General features: G+C 57.5%; 2 protein-coding genes across 2 annotated transcripts; both read right to left on the bottom strand.

The window, feature by feature from the left end:
• Positions 1-4,477, bottom strand: LOC133628603 (all-trans-retinol 13,14-reductase-like). The gene is given in 6 exon segments (XM_062016989.1): positions 1-2,607; positions 2,610-2,633; positions 2,636-2,693; positions 3,086-3,315; positions 4,071-4,238; positions 4,396-4,477. Coding segments are annotated over 6 exon segments (708 nt in total). The 3' UTR covers positions 1-2,461.
• Positions 4,478-8,598: 4,121 nt separating this feature from the next.
• LOC104558545 (protein LSM12) lies at positions 8,599-17,191 on the bottom strand. Its single transcript, XM_062016878.1, has 5 exons — positions 17,005-17,191; positions 14,112-14,245; positions 9,771-9,880; positions 9,292-9,418; positions 8,599-9,119 (listed from the first exon to the last, which is right to left on the bottom strand). The coding sequence occupies exons 1-5, from the start codon at positions 17,123-17,125 to the stop codon at positions 9,027-9,029; spliced, it is 585 nt and encodes a 194-aa protein (XP_061872862.1). The 5' UTR covers positions 17,126-17,191; the 3' UTR covers positions 8,599-9,026.
• Positions 17,192-19,292: the final 2,101 nt, after the last annotated feature.

The following is a 19,292-nucleotide window of genomic DNA, read 5'->3' as shown; positions in this document are numbered from 1 at the left end:
GAGGCGCCAGATTGGCCCAGCCGGGCCGGAGGTGGGTGTGAACCCAGGAGCCGGGGGAGAGTCCGCAAACTCTTTACCGGGTCTTCACTGCAACCCGCTCCCCCTGTTACTAAGCCAAAAGCTGCTCCTTGCTAAACCAGAACACCATCTCATTCCCATCCCTTTCCCCATCTCATCTCCATCCTGAGAGATGAGATCCCAGGCCAGTGGAACTTCGGGGTTTATTGAGTTGGGCCCCCCTGGCATGGGGCTGTCCCCAACAGTCACTGGCCCTGGCCACTCACACCACTTGCTGGCCCTGGCCCTGGCGTCGATCTTCTTGAGGAGCAGCAGGTCCAGGTAAAGCAGACAGTCTAGGACAGCAGAGGCTCAGAGCAGCCCCCCGTGCAGGGCCCCTGCCAGCCCACAGCTGAACATGTCCTGCCCTGGGGATGAGCACGGTGGGACATGGCCACCCCCAGAGGTGACACAGCCACCACCATGAGAGGACATCCCAAGCTGTAGGGAGCCTGTGGGGACACTGTCTGCAGCTTGCAGTTGGGCATGGGGACAGAGGGACATGAGGACGTGAGGACATGAGGATGCAGGTCCCTTACCTGTCAGGTAGAGTTTCTTCATGGGTGTCTCAGCTCTCATGGCAGCCACCACGGCCAGGCTGAAGCGGGCAACGTCATGCTCAGTGCCGTACATCTCCCCGTGGGGAGCCACCAGATAGTGCTGGTTGGTGAGTGGTGACGTTGCCTCCACAAACTTCACCTGCCTGGGCAGGACACGGTGGGTGCTTGGGGCACATCGGGGTGCACAGGGCACAAGGGGCATGGATAGACCCATCCCACCAAACAGCAGGTCCCAACGCAACGAGTCCGAGTCTACCTAGGGGCTTCACCCCCCTGCGAAGGTCCTGGGGGCTGTGATGGCCATGGCTTTGCAGGGCACCTTGTCCCTGTCAGGCACCCCTTTCCTCACTCCATCTCCACTGTGCACCCATCTCTGTGGGGCACCCCATCCCTATGAGCCCCCCATTCCTGCACCCTCCTTGTCAGGCACCCTGTGTGGCTGGGGATGCTGTGGGGACCATGTCACCTTGTCGTGGAGGTGGGGGAAGCGCTGCAGAGCCCGCTCCAGCAGGCGCTGGGCAACGGTCATCTTGTACTGCTGGTAGTCGGGGCCGCAGTGCTTTGCATGGGTCCCAGTCCACTCCTCAAACCACTTGTACCGTGCCATGGTCAGGATGGTCATGCACAACCAGCCTACGAGGAGGGGACAACCAGTGACACGTCCAACCCATGGTGGGGTATCCCAGTGCTGGTGCCAGCCTGGGATGTGGCAGTGGTGGTACTCCCCAGATCCCAGCTAGTGGGATGAAGGAGACTCTGAGTCTGCAAAGCTGAGTGGTTCAGGGCTGCAGAGCTGGAGGGTGGCATGTGGGGCCCCCTGCTCTGTACCTGGGTGCTGCTGCTCGTAGGTGGGGTCCTTGGAGGTGAGGAATGTGATGAACATCATGGCCAGGTTTTCAGAGATGTCATCATAGCTCAGGGCAGCATAGTGGGTCATACTGCAGGCAGAGCGGGCAGCGCTGTGCACCCACCCCCTCTGCATCCACTCTGCAGTGCCCAGGGGACCTTACATGGCATCCAGGTCATTGTGGGGGTAGATCCAGAAGTTGGTGGCGGGCAGGACTAGCTGTCGCGCTGCCCTGCAGCCCCGCGAACACAAAGGAGCCCATGCCTAGCCTCACTATGGCCAGGTGGGAGCAGACACCTGCGGGACATGGGACATGATGCCCTGACAGGGGACACTAGGGGTGCCAGGGACATGGGGATGCTGGGACACTGAGGACAACAGGGACATGAGGACACTGGTGATACTGGGGACACAGGAATCCTGGGGACACTGAGGACATCAGAAACACTGGAGTCCTGTGTCCAGTTCTGGGCTCCCCAGCTCAAGAGAGACAGGGAACTGCTGGAGAGAGGCCAACACAGGGCTGACAAGATGATCAGGGGACTGGAGCATCTTCCTTATGAGGAATGGCTGTGGGAACTGGGGCTGTTTAGTCTGGAGAGAGGAGAAGACAGGGGAATCTTATCGATGCTTATAAATCCCTAAAGGCTGGGTGTCAAGAGGATGGGGCCAGTCTTTGTTCTGTGGTGGTCAGTGACAGGACAATGGATAATGGGCACAAGCTGGAACACAGGAAGCTCCACTGGAACATGAGGAGAAACTTCTTTGCTGTTCAGGTGAGGGGGCCCTGGCACAGGCTGCCCAGGGAGGGTATGGAGGCTCCTTCTCAGGAGGTTTTCAAACCCACCCGGACACATTCCTGTGCCCCCTGATCGAGGGGAACCTGCTTTAGCAGGGGGTTGGGCTGGATGAGCTCTGCAGGGCCCTTTCCACCCCCACCATTCTGGGATTATATGATTCTGTGACATAGCTCTTCCTTATTGTAACAGTGGTTTCCCTATTGCACCAACCTCCTCCCTATCATAACAGCCCCCTGACTGTAAAAGAGGTAGCTGAGCAGGGTGCGCAGGTCACAGTCATCCGTCAGACAGGTCACGGCCTTGCTGTGGCTGGTGGCTGCCATGAAGATGAGTAGATCCAGTAGATGAGGCCAGTGCGGACCAGGAGGTGGCCACCCACTGCGGCACCATCTTCAGCAGCACTAGCAGCACCACGTGTTGTGAGGCCATCTGCATGGGGATCATCCCACATCACCCAGGTCACCACCATGGCCCTGCCACTGCCACCACCACCACCACAGCCTCATGACTGTCACTGTCATGGTCCCAGCATCCATCCCCACCATCTGTGCCCCACTATCCCCATCATGTCCCCACCATGCCCAGTGCCTGTATCCACATCACAACCATCACCCGTGTCTCCACCATGACATCACCCTTGTTCCTGATGTTCCTACAACCCCTTCCCCACCGTGACCATCACTCACATCCCCACCACCCTTCCCCCAGACCCACTGATGCCACCACCACCATCCCCATCCCCATATTCCAAAGCTAGCCAGTCCAGCACCACACTCTGGGGACGTGCTCTCACCCAGGGGGCAGTGTCCCCAAGGACCCACCTTGGATAGCCTCATAAACTCCCTGATGGCCACCTTCTCAGTTGGGAACTGCTCCTCCAGGGCAGTGGCAAAGGCAGCCTTGCCAGCACGGAGATGGTAGCACCAGGGGCCCAGGTTCACCTCATTGTAGGGGTCGGGCAGACGCTGCCAGCACAGTTGCCCATCCATCAGCTGGTCCAGTGCCATGCGCAGCATGCTGCCATCATGCATCTGCCCCACACAGTGGATGCCTGCAGGTGGTGGTCAGTCAGGGGGGCTGGGGATAGGACTGTCCCCCCACAGAGACACTCAGTGGGAGCCCCCAGGGTGGCAGGCGGGGAATTGTGTGTCTAACCACCATCTGCTGGGGGGGTGGCAGGGCCTGGGTTGGGCGCACAGCATGCACACACATGTGCTACATGCAAACAGTACATGCATTGCATGTACACACACTGCATGCAAACGGTATGTGCCCATGTGGCATGCTGCAAACACAACTGGCATGCAGTGAGTGTGCTCACTGCAAAAACACCGCAGGTGCTACACGCACACAGCATGCATGCAAACAGTGCATGCAGGTATGCCGCACACAAAGGGCACATGCACTGCAAAAACACTGCAGGTGCTGCACTGTGTACCTGGCCAGTGCACACAGCAACAGGCACCGCATGTGTGTGTGCACAGTGCATGCACTGATGGAACGTGTAAGCAGGACACACTGCACACACATAAACACTGCATGCAACACACTGCAAATACATCCACTCTGCAATGCTGCCACAAGGGAACACCTGCACGCAGGCGTGCAACTGGCCTGCAGGCACACAGCAGGGCAGGGAACACCTGCACACTGCCTGCACACATCTGCATGTACATGCCTGCACACACACAGGCACACACTGGCTGCACACACACAGAGGAACATGGTGACTACACACACCTGCACACACAGAGACACATGCTGCCCACACACATAGGCACAGGGGGTACCAAGGGGAGTCCTTACCCATGTTGAACTCATTGCCCTGCTCCTGGAAGATTTGGCAGCACCCGCCAGTCTGGTTGTGCTGCTCCAGCACCAGCACCTGCTTGCCCACTTTAGCCAGGGTGCCTACCACTGCCAGGCTCCCCATGCCGCTACCGATGACCATGGCATTCAGCTCTGGTGGCACCCATCAGGCACTGAAGACTGCACACATGCATATGCCTCAGCCCCAGAGCATTGCAGGGGCAGAGGCGCACAGGCAGCACACTGAGCACAGCAGGATGGACAGACAGGTCCAGCACTCACCCTGCTTAGGGGGCCCGGGGGGGCTGGGCAAAGGGGTTGCCACTGGGAGCAAAGAGCCGATGGGCCACCAGCCCCATCACCAGCATGCCCAGGGCCACCAGCAGCAGCAGCATGACCCACATGGCTGCCACGGTGCACAGAACCTTATAGACACTGCACCATATAGTCCCAGCAGCTTATAGTCAGAGAAGCTTAGTGACATGGCACCTTATAACCGCAGCGGCTTATACTCACTGCAGCTTAAAGCTACAGGAGCCTATAACCATGGCACCCTAGAGCCATGACACCTTATAGTCACAGCACCCTGTGGCCACGGCAGCTCAGGGATGAGGGGTCACAGAGGAGGGTCCCAGGATGGGCATGGCCCCCCCTGTGCCTCCTTGGTGGTGCTGGGATGTGGCAGGACACAGGCCAAATCCCGGGGTGGCAAGGGGTATGCACACGTGGAGGGATGCATGGTGTTGCTATAAGAGGAGCACACATGCAAACACGCACAGCCACACACATGTGAGAAAGCATGTGCCCACCTACACACCTGTGCAAGCAAACTGTACACACACACATACACAGAGGCAAACACATGAACCCTCATACACACACATGCACCCACACATCCTCCTGTGCAATCTCTCACCTCCTTCCCACACACCCTGTCGTGCAAACACACTGCACACCCTTACAAAATCACAGAATCTTAAGGGTTGGAAGGGACCTCAAAAAATCATCTAGTCCAACCTGCCAGAGCAGGACCAACTAGAGTAGGTCACACAGGAACTCGTCCAGGTGGGTTTGAATGTCTCCAGAGAAGGAGACTCCACAACCCATCTGGGCAGCCTGTTCCAGTGCTCCCTCACATGAACAGGGAAGAAATTCTTCCTTACGTTTCTTTGGAACTTCTTGTGTTCCAGTTTATATCCATCGCCCCTTGTCCTGTCATTGGCCATCACTGAGAACAGCCTGGCTCCATCCTCCTGACACCCGCCCTTTACATATTTGTAAATATTAATGAGATCATCCCTCAGTCTCCTCCAAGCTAAAGAGCCCCAGCTCCCTCAGCCTTTCATCATAAGGGAGATGCTCCACTCCATCATCTTTGTGGCCCTGTGCTGAACTCTCTCCAGCAGCTCCCTGTCCTTGAACTGAGGGGCCCAGAACTAGACATAATATTCCAGATGTGGTCTCACGAGGGCAGAGACAGAGGAGAACCTCTCTTGACCTACTGCCCACAGCCCTTCTAATCCATCCCAGGATGCCATTGGCCTTCTTGGCCACGAGGGCACATTGCTGGCTCATGCTCATCCTGCTGTCCACCAGGACCCCCAGGACCCTTTCCCCTCTCCTGCTTTCTAAGAGTTCATTCCCCAACCTGTACTGGTACATGGGGTTATTCTTTCCCAGACGTAAGACTCTACACTTGCCCTTGTTGACCCCCTCCCCACACTCCCTCTTGCCCACCCAAGCGTGCCCGTCCCTCCACAGCCCCAGCTGCGGCGCCTGCAGCTCTGCTGACCTCTCCCGGCAGCACCAAGCAAGGGCCTGTGTGTGCAAAGTCACACACACGTGCCCCCCAACACACACAAACAACGCTCTGACCGCCCCTCCCAAATCCCCACCCTCCCGGCACCCACAATCACCAAATCCCAGATATGTGCACACACACACGCATGTCACACTCACCCTGCCCCACACAGACACCCCTCCCCCAGGCACTGAACTGGGGCAAACCACGGATTTACAGAGAAATCCCCTCGGTGCCGGCTGCGCCGGTGGGGGAGGGCAGGTGACCCCGTGTAACCCCGGTGCCGCTGTGTCCCCATCCCGTGCCCCCTCCACTCATAGGACATGGAACTCTCCCGCGGCTTTTCTCTTCCTTAATAAAAGTCACAGCTAAGTACCAAAAAGGAACAACCCGGGGGCGGGGGAAGAGCCGAGGGAGGAGTGGAAGGAAGAAGGGGGGCAGCACTGGCCTGGGAGGGGAGCTGAGCCCCGCTGTGAGGCCGAAGGGAGCAGCCCCCCCGGCTCAGTACCTTCCGTTTTCCCACTGGCGAGGGCGGACGGCGGGGCCCATGGGACCGGCGGGGGCTGTGGCCTCCCCTACCACGGGGTCTGCCCCATCGGGAGGGGTGGAGGGGGGACACACACCAGCCCCACTGCTGTGGCCAAGGACCGAGCCCCGCAGGACGGTGACGATGTCACTGCCTGGTCACGGACATCCCCGAGTTGAAGCCCGGAGGGTCCCCAGTCCCCCGAGCCTACCCCACGGGGGAGTGAGGACTTTCTGCCCCATTTCCCCCGAGTGACAGCAAACAGCCATTTTACAAAGGTCACAGGATGGCTCTGCCCGCGCGGGGGCGGGGGGGGGGGGGCGGTTGCTCCCCATTCCGCTCCCTCCCCAGGCAGGGCAGAGGAGGCCTAAGGGGACAGGGCAGGGGGTGCCCCCACTTCTCACGGTCAGCGTGGGAGAGGAGGAGGGTCTAGGGCTGAAGGTGCATCACTGGAGCCCAGGCAGTCCCCCGAGGGGAGGGGTCCAGCCCTCGTGGCGTTCCCCGGATGGAAAGGTGCTGGGAGAGCAAACAGGGCACTGCTGCTTCCCCACACTTTATGGCTCCGGTTCCGCCGGAGGCACATTAGGGAGGGGCCACGTGCGGAAGGCCCCCGGAGGAAGGCCCTTATCAGCCCCTGTTTGCTTTTCCACCACGCAGCCAGGGGGCACAGATGCCTACCCAACTGGGCGGCAGGACAGGCACATGGCCTGTAGGGATACCTGGGGGCTGCCAGCCCCTCACCATGTCCTGCCATGACATTTCCCATACCAGCATGTCCTCCTGCAAGCACACACCGCCAGGCACAGGCAGGAACTGGCAGCAAAACCCAGTCCAGGACACTGTACTTCCCTTGCCTCAGTTTCCCCATGGGAGGGGGAAGGAACACTCTGCAGTGCCCACACACCCCAAAAACATCTCCCCTCCCTGAACCCCCTAAAGCAGCTGGGCCCAGTCCCCTGGCACACAACAGCCTGGGGAAGAGCCCCACATGTACCCTGCTCCCCAGGTCCCACACCCGCCCCAGCCCTTCACCACCCTGCACTCCCACACTCACCTCAGTACCCACCAGCTCCCCCACACTTCCCCGAGACCCACACTCACTCCAGGTACCGCAAATGCATCCTACTACATGTACCTCAGTCCCTCACAGCCCCAGGAGCCCCTCAACTGCCCCACACCTACCCTAGCCCTATACCGGCCCCAGGAGCCCCTTAGCCACCCTACACTCACCCTAGCCCCTAAAACTCCCCCACTTGCCCCAGAAGCCTCTTGGCTGCCCCACACCTATCCCAGCCCCGCACTCGTCCCAGCAGCCCCTCACAGCCCCACATGTACTCGGCTCCCCGGGCCTCACCATCCACCCCAGCCTCTCCCAGCACCTCCTTCCTCCCAGGATCCCCCCAGCGCGGGGCGGTGCCCACCGGCGGGCGGCGGCGCGCTCGGCGCAGAGCAGCAGGCCGCTGAAGCAGTGCCAGAACGGGAAGCACGTCAGCAGGACGCTGCCGCCAGCCGTCAGCAGCCGCAGCGCGCGCCGCCGCCATCCGGGCGTCGCCGCCACCCCGACAACGCCGCCATCATCGCGCCTCCGGAAGTCCCGCCGCCTGAGCCGCAGAGACGGGTGATGATTAAAAAAAAAAAAAAATCAGGTTTTTATTATTGTTTTCTTTTCCCCTAAACAACACTAAAAAAATTTATTTTTTCCTCTTTTTTTTTGTTTTTATTTTTTTCATTTTTATCTCTCCTAAAGGCAGGGCTTGAATTGTTCAAGTTTGAGCCGTTTATTCTTTTCCTTTAAAAACAAAAACGGAGGAGGGAAGGATCATGGCAAAGAAAAAAAAAAATTAAAATTAATTAAAAAAAAAAAAAAGAGAAAAAACCCCCAAAGAATAAAAGAGAAGGGGGGAACTCGGGAAGCCCCAAACCCAGGTCTGGCCTGGGGGAGGAGTAGCCACAGCCCCCCCCCCCCCTCCCCCAACTCCCTCCCTGGGGCCGGCAAGCAGGAGGGCAGGGCAGAGGGGGGGTTGAGGGGGGAATGTTTTTTGCCACGATCCTGGATCGAGAGAACTGCTAGAAGCAGAAAATATTTAAAGAACATTATATATATATATTCATATATATAAAGATAAGAAAAATAAAGAGTAATTCAAGCCTTGCCCTGTGCAAACAAAATTAAAATAAGACCGCGCTGGTCACAAGGGTCTCAGCTCGGCCACCGCAGCCAGCTCATTACTTTTATTTTTGGAGGGCTTTTGAGGAGGAGGGGGGGGAAGGGGGATGGGCAGGAGGAGATCTGAGGGGACAGACATCCTTTAGAAAAGGGGTTTGGGAGGGGGCAGGAAAAATGAAAAGAGAGTAAAAAAAAACCCCAAAAAACTAACCAAGTCTGACTCGTCAGTGGGGAAGAAAAGATGGCAGACAAAGGAAAGTCTGTTAGTCAAGTAATGCATAAGCTTTTAAATTATTATCTTTTTTTGTTTGTTTTAAAGTCTAAGGTTTGGAATCAGTTGAGCTCCCCCATTAACGAGCTCAAAAGAAAGGAAACAAAAGCTGATCCCCCCACGGGCGCCCTCCTGCCTCCAAGGACTCGGTGGTGAGGCGGCGGGCAGCCCCAGTGCTGGCGCTGGCCTCAGGACGACAGAGACGTCTCCTTCTGTGTCTGCTGTGCTTGTGAACGTTGCATTACCTTCTGGCTTTCCATGTCTCGAAAATGTTTCTCCACCTGCCAGTGGGGAAGGGTGTTGGACAGAGAGAGGGGTTCAGCAAAGGCAGGGTGGGCAAGGGGCCCCCGAGGTGGGCAGGGGGTCCCCCGAGGAAGGAGCAGGGGAGTCCCTGGGGATGTGACTCCCTCCCAGTGTCCCCAGCAGCCCCAGTGCCACCCAGCCTCTACTCACTATTTTGCGTACGTGACTCAGGGCACTCCCCTCTTTGCCTTTACAGTTTTCCACTTGGTAGGGAGGGGCGATGATGACTTCTTCCATCACAACAATGTTCTTCTCCTGCCATTTACAGTCTTTAATGCTGCAGGGAGAGGGAAAAAGGATGAGCCAGTGCCACTGCCCGGGGCTCCAGTCTGTGCTCCCACAGCCCCTCTGGAAGCTGCTGCCCACCCCAGGCCCCTGACTTGCTGAGGAGGTGACATGGGGGCAGCAGCTCCTTCTGGGTACCTGACCAGGGAGGAGTGCAAGCACGCGGGGATGGACACGTGGCCAGTGTGCCAGGGTACAGGCCAGGTGCCACCCTCCCTCCCACGCCTGCCCCTGAGGGCTGTGGATCTGGCTGAAGGAACAGGCAATACAGCCCCTCCCACACCCCCCTGCAACCCCCCAGGCAGCACACAGGAGGTGGTGGTGGCACTGACAAGGGGACTTACGTCTTATGTATAGTCTGGAAGAGCTGCTGCCCCTCCAGAGAGACACCAGCACTAATTGCATACGCCTGGCTCATTTTCTCTTCCTTCTCCGTCCGTGCTTTGTTGGCAAGCTGGAGGGGAGACAGAGAGAGGAACCTCTGCTGAGCATGGCCCGAGCAGCCACAAGAGCTCTGAGGGCACACGGGACCCCCCCAGGTACAGCTCTGCTGGCTGATATCCAATTGCTCAGCAATTAAATCAGGGTGTCAGCAATCACCATGATCCAACCACACCCTTCCCCACACCCCCCTGCAGTGCCACACGACTTCAGGCCACAGCTCAGTTCCCTTTTGAGTCTCCATCACCACTGCCTGCAGCCTCCCAGTATCTGAGGGATGTGGGCACCATCTCTTGGCACTCCCTGTGCAGGCACAAGCAGCACGTCAGTCAGCTGCAGGGGCCACACACAAGAGCAGCAGCTGCCCCTCTACCTCTTCCCTATCAGTTGATGTGGTTTGGATCCAAACCACCTTCCACCACGTGCTGTTTATGTGGGGGGTGCAGGTGGGAGACGAGCCCAGAATAACCCTTCCATGAAGGCCTGCATGGTGGAGGTGCCTCTGTGCAGACCATTCGGGAGGATGAGCAACTCCAGCCCCGAGCACTTGTTCTGTTCCCCTCAAAAATAAGTGGGTTTGGTTATTTGGGAGCTGACAGTGTCCATGTGGGGAAGCATGATTACACTGGAAAGGCCCTGGGGAAGAAAGGGGAAGCCCCAAACCTGGCATCCTCTGCCTTCAATCCCACAGCCACTGGGGGGAGTCGGAGCTGGGTCGGAGCTGTCACAGTGCAAGAGCCACATTAGCATTGCCGCCCACAACGGCCCCACTCCTCCTCCTGCCCTTGGATTGGCCTGGTGCCTGAAAGCACTCCCCAGGCCAGACCCAAAGACACTTAATCCTTTCCAAAGCCCTGCAGCCCGAGCTGCCACTGAGCAGGGGCACCTTGTGCAGAAAATAATGCCAGTCAGGGACAGGTTTCCCCATGCCTGGCAGCCCACCTCCTGAGACGGTGGGTGCAGGGCAGACACAGCCCCTTGTGCCTCCTCCCCAGCCCCTCCGTGAGCAAGGGAAGCCCTCACAGCAGGACAAGATCTTTTCTCAGCCTCAGCACAAGCTGGCTCTGAAGCCACTCACCCCACCCTATGTAGGAGCTGCTCTCTTCACCAGTCTGGTGTCCAAACTGGTTTGTAAGACTGGGTGTAATGTTCCCCAGTAACTTTCCTGCATCTGAGTTCCCCACACGACTACCAGCCTTCTGTGGGGCCACACCAAACACCTCACCATGCAGGGCTGCCCCCTGAGCCACTGTACCTGGGTCTCAACTGGCTCCACCACCTGCACCAAAGCTTTAGGGACAGCCCTGTGAGGAGGTGGATGACAAGAGGCCACTACCAGAAGATGGGGAATGCTGGAGAGGTGTGGGTGAGGAGCAGTCCTTTGCGTGCTGCCACCATAGGGCAGCATCCTAATGGTACTTCATCATCCTGGACACTCCTAGACTCTGGGATCAACAGCACCCAAAGCCCAGCCTCCTCCTGTCTCTAGCTGGAGTCCATCAGCCCTCACCTAGAACTGCTTCATGACATCATTAACCAAGTGCCAGGATCCAGAGTCCCTTTGCTTATCTTTGCCCCACAACACATGCCCTCCCTATTCATCATCACCAGCCCTGATGAGACCCAAATTGACCACATCAAGCCTCCAACTTCCAGTCTCCCTGATTCAGGCATTCAAAACACTCACCTGGTTCCCAGGGCAGCCCCCCTGCCACACAGCTTCACACTCCCCAGCTGCCAGCACCTGAAGGCACTGGTGCTACCCAAGAGCCTCTGCTATGCACTCTGTGCCAGAATGAATGACTCACTCCCCTGCTCGTGGCCCTACAGCTAGTAGGAAACACGGCTCATGGCAGGAATCCATGAGTGCCACCGAGCACTGTGCTATGGCCCCTCATCCTGCTTGGGGGCTGGCAGCCTGGTAAGAAGATCCAAGCATGGTGTACTCTGGGCAGCAAGGAGAGCAGACTCCTCCAAACCCAGGCAGCCCACCTCTCCCCAGTGCAGTTCAGTGGCTCTGCCTCACAGCTGAGCTCCCCCGGTGGGTGCCATGGGATGTGGCTGGTACCCCAGAGGTGCCAGCGCAGGCATGGCCTCTACAACATCTTCCCACCTCCAGCCATGGGAAGCTCCAAGCCTCTGGGCTGAACCACTACCAGCCCCATCACACCTTGCCAGCCCCTCATCTGTTCTTCCAAGTCAGAGCTGACCCATAGACCTCTCCCCTTCCCATGCCCTGGTGCAAAAGCATTTTCCTCCCACAATTTTCACTCTGCCTCCCTCCTGAAGGTTCTCCCGGGGGAATCTGTGACATCTCTCCAGCAGCAGCCTCATTATAGCTACACCTGCAGCCAGCAGCCCCCTGCCCCCTTCCAACAGGGGCTCGCACCCCTGCCACACCAGGCCCCAACAGCACAGTCCTGCTGCCTTCCAAGCCCAGCAAGTCCTCTGGCCCCAACATTTTCTCTCACTGAGGACCCATCAGGGCTCTGCTTGCTCTCTGGGGCCTTCCAGAGCAGCAAGGGCTTGTCCTGGAGCACCACAAGGATTCCCAGGTGCCAACAGCTCCTTCTCCCAGTATAACCATTATCAGCTTGTCCATATTCCAGTCGTGCAGCAACCATCAGACCCCATCAGCCTGCACATTCACAAAAGACATGGGTCAGAGCAATGCAGAAAACTCCTCCTGTTGCTGCAGGTGGGGAGAGGGGCGGGCCAGCAGCTGCATGCTGACTTCCATCCACTGAAGATATTGGATTCATTTCCCAGCCCCCCACACCAAATCCACTGCAGTTAGTTTGATGCCAGACAGAGTGAAGGGAGCATTCCAAGTTGCTGGGGGTGTTTTCCCCTCAGCAGGCCTGTGCACCTCCCAGTGATGTTTCTCCATGCACTCACAAGTCTTATCTTTATGGCAGTTGTGGCATTTGAGACCTCCACCAACATGCCAATCCACCGAGAAGGGACCCACAGGGCTTTGGGTACCTGGCTGGTGCCAATTGTGTCACATCAACCTGCAGGCAGAGCTTGCCTGCACCTGCTTGCCAGGAGAGGAGGTGCCAACTGAAGAGCCCCACAGCCAGATCCCACACCTGGCTTCCAGACCCTTCACACCAGCATCCAAGGGTTCAGGCTCACCTTCCCTTTCACATCATCTCTGGGAATCAGTTCCTCAAAACTCAACTCACTGCACATGTGCGTTTCCACTCCTGTCCATGCCCTGCCACCCAGCTTCATCTCAAATCATTCTGTTTCTGAAAAGGACCAAGGCCTGCATGCAGAGGTGGCTGCAGGCAAAGGGGGCACCCACTGGAGCACAAACCTTGTCAAGCAGGCACGCCAGAAGCACTCTGGTGTGTTCTTAATCCAGGATCTTGGAAAAGAAGGCACAGCACAGGCTCAAGTAAGTGAGCACCAAGTTCAGCCCTTGCCCACCTTCTCCAGGTTTCTGATTTGAGCACTTGAGTCTTTTGCTGTCAGAGGAAAACGTTTGTGACAGGCTCCATCCTCCCTTCTCTCCAAGCAGCAAAGCACCACATTCCTCTCTCAAAGGTGCTGGGGCTGCTGTGGAGCCAGAAGGATCAGAGTCACTGGATTTCTCCTGGCTGAAGAGGTGCTTTGCAGCCTCAGCATTATCAAAACCATTTCAGAGGTCCTGATACTGAAGCTCTTGGTCAGTGCTTCAGGTAGCAGCTTGCACCCACTTGTCAGCACAGACACCCACAGTGAGTGCAGCCTCCGAGGAGGGCACTGGGCTCAGTGCCAGGCAGAGCTGCTCGCCGCACTCCCAGAACTTTCACAGGAGGATGCAGCAGCACCCAGGCACTTACATCTACATGGCAGGACCACACTGGAAAGGTGCAGCCAACACTGGAGCAAACAGGGTGTAAACACAGAGAGAAGGGTGTGTGGGCAGCCAGGGGAGCAGAGTGGCAAGGGACTAGCTCCACAGGGGAGCAGCGGCCAGCCCCACACAGGCTTCTTGGATGAAGCTGGAGTTCCCTCGCCCAGGACCTCAGCTCCCTCGTGAGCAACTCCAAAGCAGAGAGGGTCAGGTGGCTGCAGCCTCACTACAGAAACCCCCAGCAGTAGGTCACAGAGGCTCAGCACCCCCAAAATATCACCCAAACCCTTACCAGTACCACAGTTACAACTGCAGCGGGTGACCTAAAGCTTATAGGCTGCCTCATCCCCAACAGGAGGAAGGGCATTAACTTGCCCCGCTCATGAGGGCAGGCTCTTACCTTGCTAACATTGAGTGAAGCTAAAGGAGGAGGCGTTTCCGTGCGGTCGTTAATTATTTCCACTTCTGACACATACTGTAAGTTTACGAGCAGAATATCTGCGTGGTTAGGCTTCCCGCTGGAAGAGGGGCATTCTGGAGGGGAGAGGACATTAAGGAAAACAAATCCAGGTAGAGACATTTACAGCACCAAAGCTGTTCCAGGACAAACCAGGAGAACATTTGGTTTTCAGTGAGTTCCTCTACCAGCCCTGTTCCTGCCCAGCCGAGCACAGGGTGGTCTCTGAGACCCCAATACCACCAATCATCTCTTCTTGGGTCCGACAGTGACTCAGTCTTCCTGACTATAGCACGAGCTTTCTGGCCACTAACCCCCTGTGCCCTTAACATACACAGTCCAGACGCTGTATGGTCTCCTCCAAAAACGCCACTGAGCCCTGACTAGCTGAGGGGTACGGAGGTGCTGCTGCCAGGTGCTGCTCCTACCCCCTCACCACAAGCACCAGCCAACCAATGCTGGTCTGCACAGGGGAGTGAACCAGAACAGCCACCCTGTCTCCAGTTTGCACCTTGTATACCACAACTATTTCCCCTCCTGGGAGGTGACTAAGGCAGAGCCTTCCCAGGAGCAGCTCTGGCATGGTGGAAGAGCCCCGGGAAAGGCTCTCACACCCCCGCACACTCCCCAGGCAGCACCTCGAACACAGACAGATTTGTAGTGGTCGGAACTGCAGCACAACTGGGAAGTGTAAATGAGACAAAAGTGTACCAACCCAGAAACAAAACCTTTCCAGAGCTGACATTAATTCCTGCGCAATCTGTTCCCCAGGAGGCTGCATTGTTAGCCCTCCACTCCCCCAAGGAGAGGGGAGCACAGCACAGAGTCTCTTCCATGCTGACACCTCCTCAGAAGTGATGCTCCTGGGAGTAATTTTTCCTCTCCTCCCATCCCCCCTGAGCCTGGCTGTGCAGGTGGAGCCCTCCCTAGCAAACACCTTTCAATAAAGGAGAGGCAGAGGGAACTGCAGTCTCTTCCTTCAATGGGATGAAACAGAGCATCCCAGCTTTGGGGCAAAGCCAGAACGGGAGCTCTCAGCCCCCTCCAGAGTAGGCTGGTGCACTAAACCAAGCTGTGAGACCTCTTCAGACTTTCCTCCCCTTAGGCCTGGGGGGCTGTCCCCACCTGAACAGCATCAAACAAATGGGAGCTCACCTGGGACAGATCTCCAGTCTGCTCCAGAAGCACCTGGTGCCCAGGCACCCCACAGGGCTTTGCCTCCCACATCTCTCAGACACGTCCTCTAGGTACAGAGCCCCCTCGCACCTCCTCCAGAACCCACCCCTGGGGCCTCCAGCACTCTTCCAGCCCCCTTCTAACCCCATCCACTTTCCTCAGCTCTCTGCAGTCCCTCTGCTGCTCTCTAACAGCCCTTTGCTCTCCTCTTACTTGCAGCCTCACCAGTAAAGCATATCCTTTATCTTTTCCCACAAGTTTGGATATGTCTGTCTAAAATTTAAGTCCCTGTCTTCCTACCTCTCCTCCACACAAGGCAGCCCAGATCCACATCCTCCTTGCTGCCCCAGCCATGGACACTTCCTGGCCCCCCTCCCCCTAGCCCGTCCCTGTCCTCCTAGAGGGTCCCTGCTATCTGCAGCCACCCATAGAGCTTCTCTTACAGGGGTCCCCAGACTCCTCCCCACCTTCAGAAGACTTTGCCTTCATAGTCTCCCTTTAAATCCCCACAAGCCCATTGCAGACTCCCTCCTCAGCCCAAACCCCACAGGGGTCTCCTGACCTCTATTACACTAATACTTACTATGGGCTCCCACTAGACTCTCCCATACTCCTTGAACCCCACAGGGTGCTCCTGCCTGACCACCCCCTCCAGGCCTAATCGTGCCTCCAAGGTCTCTCCTAAAACCCCCACTACCCTGTGGGAGACTCCCATCCCCAGGCCTCTATGGAGCCACTCCTCCCCCATACAGGATTTCCCCCCCAGACCTCTCCTATAGGGCACCTACCCCCAATAATCCCATTACAGGGCTCCTCAGTTCCTCAATAACCCCACTCCTCATGCCCTCAAAAACTTCCCTACGGAGCACCTCACCCCCTCCCAGCAGCCCCACTGAAGGACACTCCCCCAGACCCACACTGCAGAATGCCTGCACCCCCAAGGCTTCCTTACAGGGTTCCCTCTTCCCCAGTAACCCCATACAGGTCACCCCACTCCTTCCCCCCAAAGCTGCCTACGTGAGGCCTCGCTCTCCCATTAACCCCACACAGAGCTCCCCACTCCTCCCAAATCTCCTTCCCGGGCTCCCCACTCCCCCCAAGACCCCTCCCCCCCGCGGCTCTGCCAACCGAGAGACCCACAAGGGCTATTCCTTCCTTCCCCCCCCCCCCCCCAGACCTCTCCTATAGGGCACCTACCCCCAATAATCCCATTACAGGGCTCCTCAGTTCCTCAATAACCCCACTCCTCATGCCCTCAAAAACTTCCCTACGGAGCACCTCACCCCCTCCCAGCAGCCCCACTGAAGGACACTCCCCCAGACCCACACTGCAGAATGCCTGCACCCCCAAGGCTTCCTTACAGGGTTCCCTCTTCCCCAGTAACCCCATACAGGTCACCCCACTCCTTCCCCCCAAAGCTGCCTACGTGAGGCCTCGCTCTCCCATTAACCCCACACAGAGCTCCCCACTCCTCCCAAATCTCCTTCCCGGGCTCCCCACTCCCCCCAAGACCCCTCCCCCCCGCGGCTCTGCCAACCGAGAGACCCACAAGGGCTATTCCTTCCTTCCCCCCCCCCCCCAGCCCTCCCCCCCCTCCCGGGCGGGCGATGCCTCGTGGGCCGTGGCTGGGGCCCGGCGGGCGTGTCGCCGAGGGGGATACTGAGCGCTAGCATCTTGCTGGGGTAGTCGAAGGCAACAACCTCGCCCTGAAGGCGCTGCTCCTGGCAAGTGCGACAGGACACCTGGCTGCCCACGCTGAAGTACTCGCCCGGCGCCGCCATCTTCTTTCTGCCCACAGCGGCCGCGGGGCTCAGCCTAGGCGGGGTAGGGCCGCGCGTCGTATGCGTCACCGCGCGCGACACGGGGGCGGTGCCTGTCGGTACAGTGGGGTCAGCCGGAAAGCGTAGATGGAGGAAGACAGATGAGATGGAGGAGCAGCAGGGTGAGTATTTTTGTGGTCATCCTCAGCTCCCCTGTAGTGAGAATGGCTCAGATCGGTCGCCATCGGGAAGGGCCGAGCCGCCCCGGCAGCCCTCGGTGGACCTACGAAGGCCCAGGGCCTGCTCCCGGCCTTAAGTGGGACTGGGATTCTTCATAGCAGCCCGGATCCGTCGGCGACTCCCGGGACATCCTCGGGATGGATTGCCTTGGGCCGTTTGCTGCACTCTGGTTTCTCTTCCCACCAGGTTCTTATTCGGGAAGTACCCGTTCTGGTGGGTCGATGAGTGGGGTCTCGCCAGAAAGGAGCTGGTCGTGCTGCACCCATTCCCTATCTCCCGTAAAACGGGACTGGGTGAGTAATGGACAAAAGCTTTTTGTCACATCTCTGGTGGGCTCCAGGATCTGTAGGGAAGGACTGGAGGAGCTGGGAGGCCCTGTCTAGATGGGAACACTGCACCTGAAGGCTGCTGCTGGGCTGGTAGGATAAGGGAAACCATTTGTTGGCCGGTGCCTCAGGGCAGAGCAAAGGAGCTAGGGGCAGGGAGCAGGGCAGGCGTCAGGCCGGGTGCTAGAGCTGCTGGCACTGCACACACCATGGCATGGGCAGATCTGGGGCTAGGAAACCAACAGAAGAGGCTGCTGGCAGCAGAGACCAGGTTGCCTCGCTCATTGTGTGAGTCAACACAAGCAAGACCAGGCAGGACGCAGGAACAACCACAGATAAAATGCCAAGAGCAAATTTATTCTCGTACCTCACGATCCAGGGGCTCTGCGAAACTGCACCTGGGAAGAGACACGTATGCGGGGATGCAGCAACACAGAGCTTGGTCCTGACAGCAGCAGAGCAGAAAAACAAAGACTTTGGACCTGCTGCTTTTCATAGAATCATAGAATGGTGGGGTTGGAAGGGACCTTTAGAGATCATCTAGTCCAACCCCTCTGCAGAAGCGGGTCCACCCAGATCAGGTCGCATATGAACATGTCCAGGCGGGTCTTGAAGACCTCCAAGGAAGGAGACTCCACAACCCCTCTGGGCAGCCTGTGCAACTGCTCCCTCACCCTCACAGTGAAATAGGTGGTTTTTTTATATTTAAGTGGAACTTTTTGTGTTCCAGCTTCATCCCATTACCCCTTGTCCTGTTGCTAGCTACAATAGAAAAAAGGGATGTCCCAACCTCCTGACATCCACTATGTAAAAATTTGTAAATAAGATCCCCCCTCAGTCTCCTCTTTTTCTAGACTAAACTGTGTCAGTTCCCGCAGCCTTTCCTCATATGAAAGATGTTCCATTCCCCTGATCATCTTGGTGGCCCTGTGCTGGACTCTCTCCAGAAGTTCTCTGTCCCTCTTGAGCTGAGGAGCCCAGAACTGGACACAGGACTCCAGATGAGGCCTCACCAGGGCAGAGTAGAGGGGGAGAAGAACTTCCCTTGACCTGCTGGCCACACTCTTCTTGATGCATCCCAGGATGCCATTGGCCTTCTTGGCCACGAGGGCACATTGCTGGCTCATGTTCAGTTTATTATCAACCAGGACTCCCAGTTATCTCTCTGCAGAGCTGCTCTCCAGCAGGTCACCCCCAGCCTGTACTGGTGCATGGGGTTGTTCCTTCCCAGATGCAGGACTCTGCACTTGTCCTTGTTGAACCTCATGAGGTTCCTCTCTGCCCAACTCTGAAGCCGGTCAAGATCCCACTGATTCAGCCTTCTGCTGAATCAGCCAGTCCTCCCAGTTTGGTGTCATCTCAACTCTGTCCCCTCATGCAGGTGGTTGATGAAGATGTTGAACAAGACTGGCCTCAGAACCAGTCCTCAGAATGTCTGTGGAATTCCACTGGCCAGAGGCCTCCAACTCGATTCTGTGCCATTGATCACCACCCTCTGGGCTCTGTCATTCAGCCAGCTCTTGATCCACCTCACAGTCCACTCATCCAAGCCACACTGCTTGAGCTTTCTGATGAGGATGTTATGGGGGACAGTGTCAAAAGCCTTGCTGAAGTCAAGGTAG

Source organism: Colius striatus, chromosome W (genome assembly GCF_028858725.1).
Source record: "Colius striatus isolate bColStr4 chromosome W, bColStr4.1.hap1, whole genome shotgun sequence".
Taxonomy (NCBI): domain Eukaryota; kingdom Metazoa; phylum Chordata; class Aves; order Coliiformes; family Coliidae; genus Colius; species Colius striatus.
Note: the sequence above shows the minus strand (reverse complement) of the source record. Positions and strands in the feature narration are given on the sequence as shown.